We start from the raw sequence: 18,031 nt of genomic DNA, 5'->3' as shown, positions 1-18,031 counted from the left end.
AAACTATCAACGGCTAGGATTATGTGAACTTATTGCAACTTTGAGCGAAGAAATCAAGCAAAAACTGCCGCATTTGGCTAAGAAGAAAGTGTTGGTTCATCAAGACAATACACCAGCTCATACATCCGTTATAGAAATTGCAGAAATTCATGAATTGAAGTTTGAAATACTACCTCATGCACCCTATTCGCCAGATCTAGCCTCCTCGGGTCATTTTCTGTACCCAGACTTGAAAAAAATTGCTGGATGGTCAAAGATTTTCCAACCATGAAGACGTGATATCGGCAGTTGATGGCTATTTTGAGAAACTTGACGATTGTTATCATAAAAATGTTATCGAACTTCATAAACATCGTTGGGAAAAGTGTATGGAGCTAAAATTACGTTGAAAAATAAATATATTTCTTTCCAATATTTTTGTGTCTTTTTTATTGAGCTAGGTACTTCTTTATATTAAGTATTAACTTTCCTTTGGATCTTCTCGTTTCATTTGTAAAAGTAATTCTTAATTCAAAAAGTTAGAATGAAACATCACCCCTTTAATTTGATTTTATGAAGTGTATTTTATCCAAATCAGCTATTGAAATCAATTTTTGATCAAATTAAGTTTAGAAAAACCCTTTTTGGTACAAAATCAAAGAAGAGAAGCCTTTTTTGTATAAATCGAAATTTGAGAATACGATTTTTTGCAGAATTTGAATTAGAAGTTGTTATACTTCTATTTCTCCAAATTGTAATAGCGATTTTCATTCGAGTGAATTTAGAAGATTTTTTATTTGATTTTGATTGCTACCAAGAAAAAATTTGAATGAACTAGTTAATTTTCCCCTGTGTTTCTAAACTTATTTTATAACCGAAGTGACCTCAAATTAAGACGATTTGTCAAGAAAAACATATTAAAAAGTATAGGAACTGGAAAATTATAGAAATTTAAACCAAAATTTGTATTGAATAAAATATTTTCTTTCGAGCGAAAGGGAAATAACTTTTTTCTCGAAATTGAATGATGTAAGACATTTTTGATCAAATTAAAACTACATAAGCCATTTTTGGCGGAATTTGGATATAAAAGTTATTTTTTAACCATATTTTGATTGAAAAAGCAATTTTGCTCTCCAAATTAGAATCCAGAGTTTGTTTTTCCTGTTTCATTTCGAAATTTGGATTAACTCTTTTATTTCTCGAAATTTCACTTGAATAAAACATTTTTTAACTAAATTGAAAGCATGTAAAACAATCGAAATCTTCCCTTTTGTTTCATTTTGTATTATTAAAAATAAGTTTTGTATCAAACATCCTAGGTTCATAATAAATAGATAATTATACAACAAAGTGTATTATTTTTATTTTTTATTGCATTTCTAATTATAATTATCTAATTACAGATATGGATGAGGGTGATTTGCCACTTCCAACTGCACCTGGAAGTGACTCTCAACAAACAGCTCTCAACTATTCGACTTTGGCCAATGCTGTAGCTTCTGCAAATGGTTCGACTCCCGATGCTAGTATTTCATCGACAGAAACCCTTCTTAGAAATATTCAAGGTCTTCTTAAAGTAGCAGCAGACAACGCGCGTCAACAAGAACGACAAATCCACTACGAAAAAGGTACAAATAGTAACATGGTGTATCTTTTATCTTTAGCCCAATATTATATGTACTTAGCTGCCACGCACAAATGTTGAAATCTAAGTTTTACGTAAATTTAGTTTGTAAATATTTATTAAAACTTTCGATGATAAGGTAAAAACAAAAAGATACTTGAAAATCAAATTTTTTACCCGTTTTTCATGGTTTACGATGAGGCGGAGGAAAATTTTTGTTTGTTACTGCTCCTCGGTGACAATTATCACTGATATAGGATAAAATAAAAATGTAAATGTCATTAGCAGAAAAAAAATGTACATTCTCGTGCTTATATCAAATACTAGTAGTTAGTAAAAGTGATCATTTTTAATCATAGTGATAATTTTAACACTAAAGTTGTGAAATATGTCCAAGTATAAATGAAAATTTATTACCACGTAAAAAAAAAGAATTATAATTATTTCTTAGCTATATTTATATCGTTAAAGTTGTGTAAAAAATTGACAAAGCATTTGTTTTGGTAGAAATAGTTTAGATTTCTTGATCAAGCTTCTATTAAAAAGAATGAAATCGAAATAAATTGATATTAACGACCGCTTCGAAATTGATGAAAAGAAATCAATATCTTGATTCAAAATATTAAATCGAAAAAACTACAAAATTTTCTTTTATAATATATTGTAGTATAGCTATAGAACTAACTATATGAACAAGAAGATTATGTAAATACATATTGAAGACCATAATCCTGTTTGCTACTTACATATTGTTTAAAATTTTTCTGCAATATCTATGTTTCTCAAAAACAATAATTTATACTACATTTATTGAAAGAAAAAAAGTTTAAAAGCCATTACAACACGTGTATATACTTAGTAGCTAATATATAATGACATATTAAGGACATTTATTTCATTCAATAATTTGAATAACAGTCAAACCAACAATATTCCAATATATAGTGAGGGAGGTGGCGTTTTATAATTTTTCCTGAACAAATATAATTTTTAGCAGTTACTTGATGTATAAATAGACTCATTCATCATGCCAGGTTTGGTTCTAGAAGCAAAAGCATGCTATAAAAATGTTTATATATCTATACTTCGATAAAATTGTGGAAAATTTCCGATTAATTTTTTTTCCACTTTAAAACCGTCAGCTGTACTTATAACAATGTTAATACTATCAGCAGCATAAACTCAGTGCTTCAGAACTACATATTCGTTCATCTATGTCTGTTATATTTTGCTCTTCCATCTATTGGATAAAATCAACAAGTCAAAATTAAATTTTATCAACATATTGCGAATTAAATTCCTCATTAACCATTTTTCAATTATTTATATTTATTATTTCAAGTGTAGGTACAAAAAAATAGCGACTGAGCTATTACACCGTCGAGATAAAAAAATTTCACGTTTTATTACGGCCTCTTTACATGATGCAATACAACGTGCAATGCAATGCAAGACGCAATATTTTTTGACCAAAAATTGCATAGATGAAGTTCAGTTGATTGTTTCTTGCAAGATCTCGCACTTTGCCACTTTTATTGCGTTGCAATTTTAGAGAGAAATAAGTTTATAATCTGCTGATACTACGTTTTATTTTGCTTAGGAATTGTTCATATGTCTCTTCATGCATTCTCTAACTAATTTTTCTCATCCAATTCTCCAGCTAAATTGTCCAACGGGCTCCAAAAATAAAAGTATCAGCAGTTAACATTATTGCAAGTGATGCATTGACCACTTTTTTTCTTGTTTATTTCACCTTGTAATTTTCATTTTCAAACTGCCCACAAAATATTGAATAAAGTTTGGGCTAGGAAATTTTTTACTTCTACTTATGGAATTTTGATTAGTGGCGTGGCTACCATGATACTATGGCAAGCGACATGCAATATTCGTTCATGTAACATTTTGATCTTGCAAGGAATTGCATGCAATTTCTTGCACGTTGCATCAAGCTTGCTCAAGCGGCATTAAAGACCTTAATTTCCACTTATACTGCAATATCATATTTTAATACTTTAGATAGATAATTTAGATAGCTCAATGAGGCTTTCATACTTCGTCAAATAAATTATCACAATTTAAATGAAATCGTATTTTCAATTATTAGAATCAAAGTAATGTCATTGATTCAATTTTCGTAAATATAATATAGACAAATATGTTTTGAGGATTTGAAAAACGAAGTTCAATGTAAATACCAATTATAGGCCATATTCCACATTCAAAGTTCTCCAAAACCCTAACATTCTAGAGATAACTAACAACTTAAAAATAATATCGTCAGCTGCGTTTCTAGGACTTGAAACGTATTGCAGCGGCATATTAGTCCAGAGAAAAAAGGTAAAAATCAGTTCAGAATTCCATCAAGACACATGGATTTGCGTGAAAACTATTTTTGGTTATCAAAATTTAATAAAATAAAAGTAGAAGCTTTTAGAAACTCGTAGAAACATTTGTAGGTTTAGAATAAAGATGTTTTTCAACTCTTAATCAATGTATTTCAGCCTTTAAAAACTAAAATTGTAAAAAACGGTGTTTTTCTATTCTATTCAACTCAAATGTTTCTTTATCACAAATTTTTCACCCGTAAAAATCATCCCCCTAATGCAAGAAAGTTGAAAAAAGCCTTTATGATCTTATTCATATAATTAAACATATAATTATATTGAATCGATAATTTTTGTAGTGCTTGATTTGTTAATGATTATTTTGCATATTCTTATATTTCAAAAACCACCCTCATGTGGAAAAAATTATTTCTTATATAATTTTTTATGTATTCAACGTGATCTACTGTATTTTGTGTTACATGTCAATTTAAAAAAATTCACAAATTTATGTACAGTATCATTAAAAGTTAACAATCATTATCATCATCACTATCTGTATTTTGGTTCTCTTCTTCATCGTTATTGGAACACTGTTTAGAAAATTTTCACCAGAACATCCAGTGCAAGTTGAATTACATAAAAGTCTTTTCCTTCAGCCACATGATATGCTGTTTCCTTTCTTGCAATTGCATATTAAAAAACCCTTCTGCTGGAAAATCTGTCTATTAGGCTGAAAAGATTTGGTATACATTGGAACCTTTTAATTTTAAAGAGCTCCAAAGCGGTACCAATAACACGCTTCTATGAACTTTGAAAGGTTTAATTTCGCTTAATTCTGAGGTTACGAAAAAAAAAACAAAATTTTCAATGGATAAAACCTAACTTCTTTGTTTTTAGCAGTTTTGATAGATTTGATACATTTTTTCGTAAAATTGACTGTTTTCTAGTTACTCAAATTCCAATTTTTCAAAATCTTTGGTTAACTACATAAATTCCACTTTTAATAAATCATAACTCGGTTTGTAATAGGTCTATAACAAAAATTAACTCTTTCTATATTTTTAAAACATATATTTAACGTCCATGAAGTTATTTGTGGAAAATCGATTGAAAATATCGTTTCTTGTGACAAAAATTCAAAATTAAGTCACAAATTATTGAATTTTCAAAAAAACACTACCCCCAGAGTAAAAGCACAAATCCACAAAGTAAATATGGGTACGCAGCGTATCAAAACGAGCTACACATTTGAAAACTTTGAAAATAATAAGAAAAAAATTATCAGCTGTGTTTATTAGAGGCTATAACCAATATTCAGCCTTCAACCTGTCAATTGCGGTCTTCGTTGCCATGAAAACTTTTAGCAAATGAGTATAATATCGTTTTCCTTTTCTTTTCTTCTATATAATCAGTAAAGATTACATGTATAATTCGAAAATAATTTCCGGGATTTCCATAACGTGTATACCAAATTTTCAATCCATCTTTTCTTTGGTCGTTCTTAATAATTTTTTTTTGTTATTTTGAATTGAAACCTTTTTTTTTTCGGTATTATGTTTTCGGTCGTCTTGCATATGCGTCCAAACCATCTTAAATGCGCTTTGAACGATCAAATATTCTTCAATGAACAATTAATTGACAAAGTATGAAATTATAATTTTTTTGGTATGCTTTTGCTTAATAACTTTCAGGTCTCTTGTGTTTTAGTGAAATGACTATTAAGAGATCAAAAACATATGAATTGGACCGAAACAAATAAACATTTTTAATTTAACTATCACTTATTTTAGATACTATGTAGTTTGATCAGTTAAATAACAATATCTGATACTTTTATCAACTAATTATTAGACAAACACATATGAGAGACAATGTGTAGCTGAAATTAATTGGAGTAAATATTTAAATAGGTTCACCACTGTAGGTAATATTATTTTTAGTACCTACTAATGTAATTTGGTTGATACACATGAAAACTGAACGTCTAGAACACTAGACTATAATAGACGCCAGAAGTAAAATATTTATATATATTTAATTCAAGTAAATTTTGGAATTGATGTGCAAAATGCATTGGTCCATTTGATAGCCAATACCAATTTTTGCCATTTCGTATAGTTAGATATACACTTTCGCAAATTACTTTGGCAAAATAATTGATTAAAATAACATCAAAAATTGTTTTTGAATCCCTGATTATTGAGAGATTGGTAAATAAATAAATAAACCCTTGAATTTATAGTCGGACTGGCGATGGCCTCAAAATCTCCACAAACTTTCCAAAAATATTCAATTTAATTTTTTCATGAAGGAATTTCATGTTCTCTTTGGTCTCATATCAAAATCTTGGGCAACCGGTACTGATTTGAAGCTAGTTTTTGAGGAGTCGATGAACAATTGCCATCAACTTGGCGACATATTCAAAATTCAATTAAGTAAGATTTCATTTTGTACCAGGAGAAAGTAAATCCCAGTCGTTTAATCTATACTCCAAACGCTCAGCCTTTAAAAGCAGTTCTTTTAAAGTTGATGATTCATAACGTAGGTCACTTTCTTGAGATACCTTATCGGACTAAAAATAAAACTAGTACCAGAATACTGACTTTCTACTTGACTTGTAGTCTTTACACAATCATTGGTCTCTTGGTCGATGACAAGTTTGTGTATTAGACAGTGTGTTTGGACTTGGTTGTGACGCTTTCTGTTTGAATCAAACAAAAATAACAATCACTTACATGACCTTTTGGTCCTGTCCAAATCATTGGTATACCAAAAGACAAATGTCTAGATTTTTATATACTTCAATCTAATAGGAGTCTCAGACACTTACATAATATGTAAGTATAACCCAGATGTTATTTTGGGAGCCCACAGCAAAACGAAAATAAACCAAAGAGCACTTTTCAATAAATAGCTTAAATTTGCGACGCTTAGATATCAAAGTTAATTCTTCACATACATAACAAAAACTGTCCGGGTTATTATTATAAAAACACGTAAATGAAGTCAGAAAATAATATATAGCTGTCGCAAGAAAACTGGATGTGATGCGCAAATTGTAACGCATCATCTTGATTAATGTTTACCTAAACTAACCAGCACTGTACGCGTAAGACATTCTGATATATTTGGAAAGATAGAACAATCAGAAAAGGTTTTGACAGATCTGAGTCATATCACATCCCTTTCTTCTTACCAATTCCGCTTCTTACAGTCTTCACCTAACAGTTAACGTAGATATTTTGAGATTCACATCAGTTATTAGCTAATTACTCCACTACTAATATCTTGTTTGTATTTGAAGGTGTCATATACAAGATTTATTATGCAGCACTGATGATGCTCAGTGTTTACAGCTGCACTTTCAGAATGTTGAGGATGTGGGATGTCTCTAGCAGCCAAAGATCTTCATTATTTCATATTATCTAACCGTAGTGGTCTAGAATTTCCTGATCTAACACGAAAGTATGTGGGTTTGAGATTAATTTGATTATATTTTTATTTATCTCAATGGTATTTTGTGTATTATGTTTGAGATTTGATCACTCTTTAGCGAAATTTCGGTTTATACTTGGTAACATCTTCTCTAAACATACTGAGTGAGATTTATTCCTCCACGTTTTCCAATAATAAATGGAGAGATTGAAGATTCAAACTCACTTCTATTTTTTATGGAGTGTTCTGGTTTCTATATATTTGTGTCATTGTCATTGTTGAATTATTAACATTCAGTGATTTGATTACATCTCTTTTTATGTAAATTATGGGTTCATTATTGTTTAAATGATATAATAATATAATAATATAAATGAAATAATTCATCTTTTTTGCATCTTATCCGCACTAAGGAATGAAACTAACTTTGAATAATGTAGTTATTACCCTGAAAAAAGATGACGTGATCTCAGTACTTAACTTTTTGGGTTAATTAAATGACATTAGGTTGTAAAAACCGTAAGAAATAACTACTTGATACTCATCACGGAAGATTTTTTACAATAAACATCAGTTCTTATACAGAACAGAAGTATAATTTGCAATTTTTAAGCTGTTTTTTGTGTAAATAGGTTAAGTTACTGAAACTTCACAGTTATTCGGTGAAAAGAAATAAAAATTCGTTGGTTGTATAACAGAAAGACCCTTATTGGTAATAGTGTTGTTTACTACATCATCTTCATCGTCAGAAGAATCACTAGTATCAAAAAACTGTTTCTTAACTTCGAGTACAATTTATCGACATCGTTGTCACCATCGTATTCTGTGTTTTAAGCTTGTTCGTCAGAGATTATTACGAGTCTAGAAGGTCATTAGCTTTCTCTGAAGATATTTGCTCGAAAAGGATAAACTGCAGGTCACTGGGAGTTTACCGAATAAATAAAAAACTGAATGAGAAATTTGAAAAAATGATGAATAAAATAGAAAACAACCATAGTATTAATACTAGGTGCCGATAATGGTATTTGAAATGAATGAACCCCCTACAAGATGAAAAATTATCATGCCAATAGAAATTTTACTAGTTAAAATATTGGTTGTCAATGGCTAACTAGAGACCAATATTCTATAAAGAGTTAAATAATGAAAATAATGCAGAAAATATAATTCAAACAGGAATTTACACATTATTTAGACTAGGCGATTCATCAATTGATTTTCGTCTTTCATTATAATTGATTTAAAAATTTTATCAAGACAATAATCTATTGTAGGTTCTTGCATGTTTTGGCTTTTCCGCTTTTTTCCCCATTCTATCCTCCCATTTTGTTCAGATTATTTGCTACTACTTGACTACTATTATTATATATATATATATATATTTTTCTATCGCTATATTCCTTTTAGCTCCTTTTTGTATACTTTTCTTCATATACTCAGTCTTCTACTCCTTCATTTAGTTCTAGGCTCCTTCCACTAGCTTCCTGTTCGATTTTAAGAATGCTTTTCATTCTTTACACTCATTATTTTTTGTCTCTCGTTATTATAAGTGATTTACACTCATCACCATTCTGGTGAGCTCTAGTCCTGCAATTTTGACATGCCATTCAGTATTATCTCCCTTTTCAGGCTATCGAAAGCTTGTTTGAAGTCTGTGGATAGAATGTGGAGATTCATTTTGACATTCTCCAAGACGAGTTTTCGTATACTTCTTTAAATTTGTCTTATAGTGAATATTCAAATGTCAATTCCAAGCCTATTTTGAAAATGCCATTGGTAGTAACTTATTCTAAATAGTTGTAAAGTATTTTTCTCTATCCGAAAGTTAGTATTTCTTTGGAATAGGGTTTCTTAGGCAATCAACTACTCCATAAGTAATCTTTAATTACATGATTCAGGTTCTTTCTACAAAACAATCATCTATTTCTGTTTTCCTAGTGATCTTCCTCCAATTATCTATTCCTCATTGCTTCTTGGACATCATTTTCTAAGTATTCTATCAATCATCCAGTTTCCAACTTCGTTTATCATTATACTTTGAATCATTTTGATGTAGATTGTGGAAATCTTGTAAACTGTGTTTACTAGTGTGGCAGGTTTGTAGTTAGAGCACATTTTTGAGACCAGCTCTATTAACTAGTGTAGTCTGTTCAGTGGGACGTTTGGCTAGTATTTTACCATCTGATCTTAATGGTGTAAGGTGTAAAAATTTATATTCATATAAAATCAAATGAGTTTCACACATTTTTATTGTAATATATACGAAATAAGTTTTGAGATTATGAAAGTTAAATAGATTTCCATTTTTGTTTTGGTACAATTCGTAAAGATCTGTTGTTGGTGTGAAATTACACGCTACCTCCTGGTTAAATATAATTTATTTTATTTTTCAACTTGAATGATATACAAGAGCTTTTGGAAGCACCCTTTGCCGTTGGGCACATATCTTTTCAGTATAATATCTATAAGTTTAGTTTTCATAGATGTCAATAAAGTTTTCTTAGCTCAATGTAGCTGGAGTGGAAAAGTTAAAGTAATTATTAGTGAAACGACAGCTTAAAGTACTTTTAATATGTGGGCACGTATATAAAAATGTGAAACTAACCCGGTATTTCAGTGATGGAATTTTTAGTATTCTGTCAAATATGTGCCATTCTTACAAGTGTTGTTAGAAGTAGACTTTTATTTGGATAACACTAGTTAATTTAACTTAAAATATTTAAATATTTATAAATACAGCACCAGGTAATCAGAAATATGCGTCATTGAAGATACTTGAGTTGTTATAATTTTATTATATATCGAATCGTTGAATTTACACAAAAAAATTAAAAATATCTGTACAAAAATCTGAGGAACCTTGCACTCTGAAGTTTTTTACGCTTCATCAATCCATCAGATCCAATAACCAGACGAAAAAAAAGTAATTCGATGATATTGACAGCCTAACCTCACATTTTTAGTACATTGTCCTTGGTGAATAAGGAGCAATTAGGAAATAATCGATTAATCAGGTACCTTTCTCTATGAATCTAGGTCCTTCACCAATCTTAACAAGCTTTTCGTGGATAGACTTTGAAAATCTAGTCGAGACTTTAGGAATTTTGAATCTATCTTGGAAACTATACCCAAACTGAACATTCGCTTTTTAGAACGTATCCTAAGTCTCTATATTATATTAGGTTCGTTCCAACCTATCAAAAACTGGTCCATGGTACGATGACGATTCTGCGCAAAAAAGATCACGTGTTCTAACCGAACGTTTACCGTTATGCATGATTCTGTTTTGCATTTCAACCGATTTTGGTATCGTTTGTAAACCGTTTTCGAGATGGTTTGGTTGATAGCAAGTACTATTAGAGCTTATTATAATCCAGTGAATTGAGTTTCCATATTTCTACAAACTTTTTCTTTGTTTTACTTCGAATTTGTCCCATGAGTTTGATTCTATATAGTGTAGAGACCACAGAAACAACACTGTTATCTCATTAAAGTGATATGTCAAAATGACTTGAAGCAAATAGAATGAAGAGGAGGCTACACCATTCCCAAAACTCATGAAGAGCTTCCATCTACCTTTCCCATCTTATCTGATGAATTCATTAGTATTTTTTGCCCTTCTTCCATGGGTTTGATGGAAGTGTCCGGTTATCCTCTTCGTTTCTTCATGGTAATATTGTGCACTTTATTCTTCATTCATTGTTTATGGTATCAACGTTGAGCAAGTGTTTTTCGCACCTTCAGGAAGAAGCAAATTCTGAGATGACTCATTCAAAAACGACGTTAATGAGTGGTTTCATTTGTTAAGGCTACCTCTACTAGAGATCCTTCCGATGCTCAGGTTAACGATCCCTGTTCGTTATTTGTTTTTTTTTCCACTGCTGGTCTTTTTCAGTTGTTTTTTCGGCCGAGGATACACGGTGTAATCTGTAGACTCCCACAGTTGGTTGTTGGAGTAGATCCTCAGATTTCCAAACCTTCTACTGGTGATTTCCTACATGATGTCCTCTATTTGCTTTTAATTCAATTCTCAGTGAATCTGAAGCTAATGTTTTGCTGGACTTGAAGCTTCTTGATAGTTCAGCCCCTTGCTATATATACATAAAGCTTACTAGGAATAAAAGAATGTCTTTGAGATGGTGTAGCTTTGATCTCCTTTCTAATTTACCCTTTTGCCTACCTAATCGTGTCCACTAGATTGTCTATGTGGTCTTTATTTGACTTCTATACCGTTTGGATATTGAATGAGTTTATAGGACATAAAGAATATGAAAGAGTCACTAAAAGAAATTAAAAAAGATGTCAATACGAAATATGGCCCAAAAATTCAAAGTGAACGTTTGAAATTCGCGTATTTTCTTCACATTTAATCAGTTGTAGACTTCTATCAAACTTCTACGTACTGCTTCGATCGAAATTCACCAAGTATGGTTTTTGCTGTTGTGATCCTAATTCTAATATATTAACTGCTTTAAGCACGATTTTTATGCCACAATTATTTTCGACTTCGACTTGAAGAATTCACTCGCCAAAGTGTTCAAATTTGAAATATTCCAATAGTCAGGCAATCAGATCTAGTTAAAATTAGAAATTGGACATTTTAATTGGAAGAACTGGTTAATAACTCACTGATATAAAATCATCTCGAATAATCAGATTTCATATTCATTCCTTCTAAATAAATATACTTCACCAGAAAATTTCTGATAATAAATCTAAATGAAACGTTCTTTATATAACAAGGATTTTATATTGTGTGGTCTATAGGTTCGAAACTGATGGTGTAGTCACGTATTTTCTATAAGTACTGGAATAAAAAAGGCAGATATTTGCCTTTAGTCATATGTTAATCGTTAGTCTCAATATACGTCAATGAATTGATTTTGTTCACAAAAAGTGAGAATCTACCAATAACTTCCATTCCAGAGGCCAATACACATGATCTTTTGGATTCACACTGTTTGAATTGGAAAAGCGTCTTTTTCTTCGTCGTATCTCAAACTAAAAGTAGAAGTTCTACCAAATATATGACTTTTTGCTCTTCTGACAAAATTTTTGATATCTGAACGTTTTTTCTGATATCAGAATCTCAATTAATGCTCAAATTGCCCTATACTTTAGAGCTGTCTCAGATTTTAATGCAAGTGTGAAGAGTTTATAGACTAAAGTATTTTCTCTACTACCTGGTACTGTAAAATATCCTAATGAAAATTTTGATATATGAATATTGTATTATAATAAAAAAGTCTTGAAACCCTTATTATTAAACTGCCTTCAACAAAAATCACGTTTTATATTTTTTGAAGACTGATTCACTAACTTGATGTATACTTGCATCTATTTCACGTGTTAATGTTGGAGATAAACAAAATAAAAGAGGGTTGAAACTGTACAAAAAAACCAATTTAAAATGATATATCAAAATTTTCTACGCACCAAATAAATCATACCAGTGATTCCACTGAAATATGGTTCGATTTTAGCTTTAGGTAAAAATTTGTGTGATGTACATGTTAACAATTCAAAATTGAAATAAACAAAATTATTAAGATACACAACTTGTTTCATTTCAACAAATTTTTAGCCCCTCCTTTCAGTTCATTCACAATTGGCAAGCATTTTACTTTTTCGGAACAAGTAGGTGAGTGGCACGTTTTATTTTTTTCTAAGTTTGATAGTTTTGAGTGAAATTTTGAGCAAGCTAAACAGATACTAAATTCCAGCACTGAATTTATGCCGCAATTTGCTCACTATCACTCAGAAATTTTACTACTTAACATTCGAAATTTAATCAAAAATATAACAGTATTTTATACATAGTGATCAATTAAGTATATTCAATTTTTTAATTGTATGGGGCTACTACAAGAACGAATGATCATTTGAACTACAGGTTACTTCTAAATCGAAGGGTAGCGAATGAAGTTTTTTTACATATTTTTTACAGGTTCCCAATATGCCCCCCTTTAGGGCCATGTTGTACAGTTGGGTGTGGTTGCTAGGTCCCTCACATTCTCACTTTATGGTGGTTAACATCCCCTCTCAAATGTAAAGTTACCGTATCACTTAACACTATACGTGATACAAAATCTCCACACCTTTGGATAAATAGATAATACTAACATGTTCTTTATTCACTTAATGCATTGTTCGTCTCTTTAAAACACACCAGGAAGATGTTGAAAAATATTAACACGGGCGTTTCCATTGATCACATCGGATTTTTATAATTGGATCATTCTATTTCAAACACCCCGTATATTGTACGACTCAAGATTTCATAATTTATTCCAACATTCCAGGGTGTGTAAAGTTTTGATATGAAAATTTTTTAAATTTTTCATTTGAAAATTCTAATTTAGCATAAACCAAAAACAAGTAAATTTTCTGTAGAATTTAACGCACATAAAGTTCACTTTTATTTGTATTTTGTCAGCCATGCTAATGAAAATCAAAATACATATTTTAACTTCAACCTGGTGTATCTGAAAAGAGAAATATTTGTATAGAACGTACTTACTTTCCAACTAATCTTGTTGGAGTAACGTCAACAAGGTTCCTTTTTTCACAGCTGTTTCTGATTTTTCCTATTCTTTGCCTTTTGCTTTTTCACTACGGAATCAAAACGATTATAATCTAAGTGGAATGCACCCAGTCAATCACGTCCGAAGCGTCAAAATGCACAATAGTTAGTTAGGAAGGTTATGGCTTCAATATTTTCGGATTCGCATGGAATATTGTTCATCGACTATCTCCAAAAGGAAGAAATAATCGATAGCGATAGATATATAGAGTTGTTGGATTGTGTGAATGCAAAAATCAAGGAAAAACCGCTTCATATGTCGAAGAAAAAACCACTGATTCTCAAGTCGATGGCAACGATAATTAAATTGATAGAATTAATTCTTCACACGCCATATGGTCCAGATCTGGTTCCCATTGACTACTGGCTATTAAACTCAAAAAAATGTTAGCCGGTAAGAAATTCAATTTAAATGAAGAAGCAATTATTGAAAAAGAAGCCTATTTTGAGGCAAAAGACAAATTTTCCGGCATCAAGAAGCTAGAGAAGCGTTGAAATGATTGTATTGCTCTTGAAGGGACGCACGCGTACCGTGTGGCATGTGGCACCGTCTTCTCGAAACTACATGTCAGGTATGTCCAATTCATCAATTTTGGGCTAAACAAATTGCCAATCATCTCACGGTAGAGCTCGCTATTCACAGTAACGATCCGGCCATCGTCGCTTTTGAAGATGATGCCATCGGCCTATAATCCACACCAAACAATGATTTTTTCGGGATGCATTGGTAGCTCTTGCAACACTTCTGGTTGTTCTTCACTCCAGATGCGGCAATTTTGCTTGTTAACGTATCCATTCAACCAGAAATAAGCTTAGTCGCTGAACACAATTTTTCGATAAAAAAGTCGATCTACCTCCAGCTCTGCTAAAGCCCATTTACCAAATGTTAGACGTTGTGGGAGAACGTGTGGCTTCAATTTTTGCACCAGCCATATCTTATATAGTTTTACACCGAAATCCCCTCGCAAAATTTTCCATGTAGTTGAGTAAAAGAGGCCTAATTGCTGCGAACGGCGGCGAATCCACATTTCACGGTCAGCAGTAATATTTTCTTCAGTCCAATACTCTTCAGTTTGATACTACACTAATGTGAGTTCTATTTCATTACTTACTGGATTCCATTATATTTGTAATTTATTTACGAAAATGAAGTCATTTTGTTGGAAGAATTCCATGCGATTTACAATTGCGATGAGTGTATCGAAGTAAATAACAATAATTTGCGTTAACACAGTCCAACACATCCGATGGTAGCGATAAAGAGATTAAAGTCTACTACTATCTCTTCTATCGGTAACTACTTCGGTCGAGATGGCGATATTAAAATCGAAATGTGGCGAGACCACCGCACAAGATACCACAATTAACCGGCTTTCGAAGACACGATCACGCGGCTAAAATTCAAACCATTTTTCCACGGCTGGTCCCACCACAATGACAATAAACTGCAAGAAACGCCACTTAAAATTATCTCGTATCGAATCTGCACTCTCTGTATCTCGAATAGGGATTTATATATCGTACTTTGAAGATTTTATAACTAAATGGAATACGTTAAATTTCGGTTTTATCAACGTTCGTATATGAAGATCTTTTTGCAAAATTTTCTGTAAAAACTAGTTTTAAAAACAGTTTTTATCAAAATGTGATAACACATGTGTAAAGTAGCCTTTTTATGACAATCACGTGAGTCTAAACAATTCCTTTACACACGTATTGCATACAATATTTTCTGTATTAGCCCAAACTTTATAAAAATAAAAAAGTTTGATGACAATTCTCCTTAATAAAAATATATTATATATTCATTAATATTTTAATAGAACAATTTAACAATACAGACGAATTTTTGCAGTTATTTAACTCTTTTGTTTATCATGGATAATTGCCACTTTAAAATATTTATTACTGCATAAGTAGAAAAATAAAAAATGGCATCAACGCGACTTGAACCTGGGACCTTTCGCATGTGAGTCACGTACTCTAGCCACTACACTACGGAGACCTTAATAATACGTTTTTCTACGCGTCTACTGCTTAAAGTATGTTTCTTTACGCACACTAAAGTGAGTTTAAAGTACGTACTTTACGGTAATAGAAAAATAAATGTTTGTTCCACTGATATTAAAAGTGACTTTTAATGACAACCAACAGTGTTAATAGTATATTATTTACGAGTGGTAGCGGCAAGCCCAAAAAAAATACTCATTAAATGCTAATACTTGTAATTTTCAACTCATATCAGCATAGGTGAGATATTGAAAATAAGGGTAAGTCAAGCTTAATTCCAAATTTTCACTCAAATCGACGCAGGTTCATGAAAATCGAAGGTAGTACCTCATTTTTACTTGGACTATAAGGAGGAATTACGGCTTAAAATTTTTAGAGAAATACGGTTCAAGAAGTCCCAGATCTAATGAGAGATATTCGCAAAAGAATGGGGTTTGTTGAAGAGCACGAACCCCTCCATTTAGTTTAACTTATTGAGACGTTAATTGTGACAAATTTCATTTAAGATAAATATTACAAAAAAATTTGGTTGAATATTTTGTGCCAGATCATTGTATATCGTCTATTGAATGATGTATCAAAAGCTGAATTAATAAAATTAGATGCTAACAAGCCACAAAATTGATTTTAGAATTTACCGCTTGTATACCAATTAACTACTTTTTAAATGTCGGTATCGTAAATTTAAGCACACGATAATAATTTCCTTGTTATCGTATTTTTAATGCATGTTGGGATGACATTAAATAAGAAATGTTTTGAAAACTGCCGCAATTGAATGCCGATATAAAAACGTTTATCTCAAAATCGAGTTATAAACTTTTATTGTTGATTTTAAAGTACAAAAGCAATATCTTCGATTTTAAGCTCACGTCAATACATCGTTTAGAACGAGAATAAGAGCAGCAAATTAATTACTTTGTATTAATAACGGGGTCGCAGGTTAAATTTGATTATACAGTGTGGAACAGCAAAAAACCATTTGTTGATTAATAAATGAGGGCGTGCTAGGTAAAACGATTGGACACCACGATTTGTATCTTTAAATACGCATTTTTAGGAAAAAAATAATTATCAAGGTATGTCATGTAACAGTGCCAGTGGCCGCTACCAGATTTCTCATTTTGAATGCAATCTCCCTGAAATCTCACTTTTTTGGATCCTTTGAATTTTGTTCGCCTGATGTTCGTGCTCTTATATGCACGAGATTTGATTTTTAGACGACTCAAATTGGTCCTTTTAAGTCTTGCTGACATTGCTGAATGTACATATAACCTACAAATAAATCAAGTTAAAATACTTATTTGTGAGAACCAGTGACTCAACATTGTATTCTTTTCCTCATAATTTGGCTTACCTTACACAATAAGGGAACACGTATATTTATTGAACACGTACACGTTTCTGTTTTGATTTAAAACTATTTGCAAAAAATGTTAAGTACAATATGTACAGGTACGATCATTGCCGTTGTTAGCGGGAGCTCACAACACGTGTTTATTCACATGAGAGTGAAAACTGACTTTTCAGTTATTAATAAATAATTATTGCACTGGAGTAAAATTAACATGAGAAAAATCTCAATCAAAAAATCAAAATTATACGTATAACAGTCACTGCTACGATTGATATAAAAAGGAAATTGAAATTATAAATAAAAATTTATCGTACTATAATTATTATATTCGATCACCATCTTGCAATCGTATTGCGGATCTGTGGATAAAATTAAAAAATCACGATAGAAAAATAGAGGTTGATCGTAGAGGGGTGAAAAATTCAGAGTAATATAATATTTTTTATGACAAAAAAATGAAATCTTGCCAAAAAAATTAAAGTTTATAATTAATAAATAAGAAATCGCATAGGGTTTTATTTAAAAAATAAAAATAAATTTTATTGGTGGATTACCCTTGCCATTTAGGGGGATAAAAAATAATTTTTCGATTCTCAGATCTACCCGATATGCACACAAAATTTCATAAGAATCGGTCAAGCCGTTTCGGAGGATTTCAATTACAAACACCGCGACACGATAATTTTATATATGAAATTACAGCTTCATATAAG

General features: G+C 31.1%; 1 protein-coding gene across 2 annotated transcripts in view; it reads left to right on the top strand.

Moving 5' to 3' along the window:
• Positions 1-18,031, top strand: part of LOC130893753 (dachshund homolog 2) — a 373,096-nt gene that overhangs the window by 212,559 nt on the left and 142,506 nt on the right. For both annotated transcript variants that reach the window (XM_057800090.1, XM_057800091.1), the window contains exon 7: positions 1,386-1,610. In XM_057800090.1, coding sequence (XP_057656073.1) covers positions 1,386-1,610 — 225 coding nt within the window. The remainder of the gene's footprint in view (positions 1-1,385; positions 1,611-18,031) is intronic.

Source organism: Diorhabda carinulata, chromosome 5 (assembly GCF_026250575.1).
Source record: "Diorhabda carinulata isolate Delta chromosome 5, icDioCari1.1, whole genome shotgun sequence".
Taxonomy (NCBI): domain Eukaryota; kingdom Metazoa; phylum Arthropoda; class Insecta; order Coleoptera; family Chrysomelidae; genus Diorhabda; species Diorhabda carinulata.
This window is presented reverse-complemented; position numbering and strand designations above follow the sequence as displayed.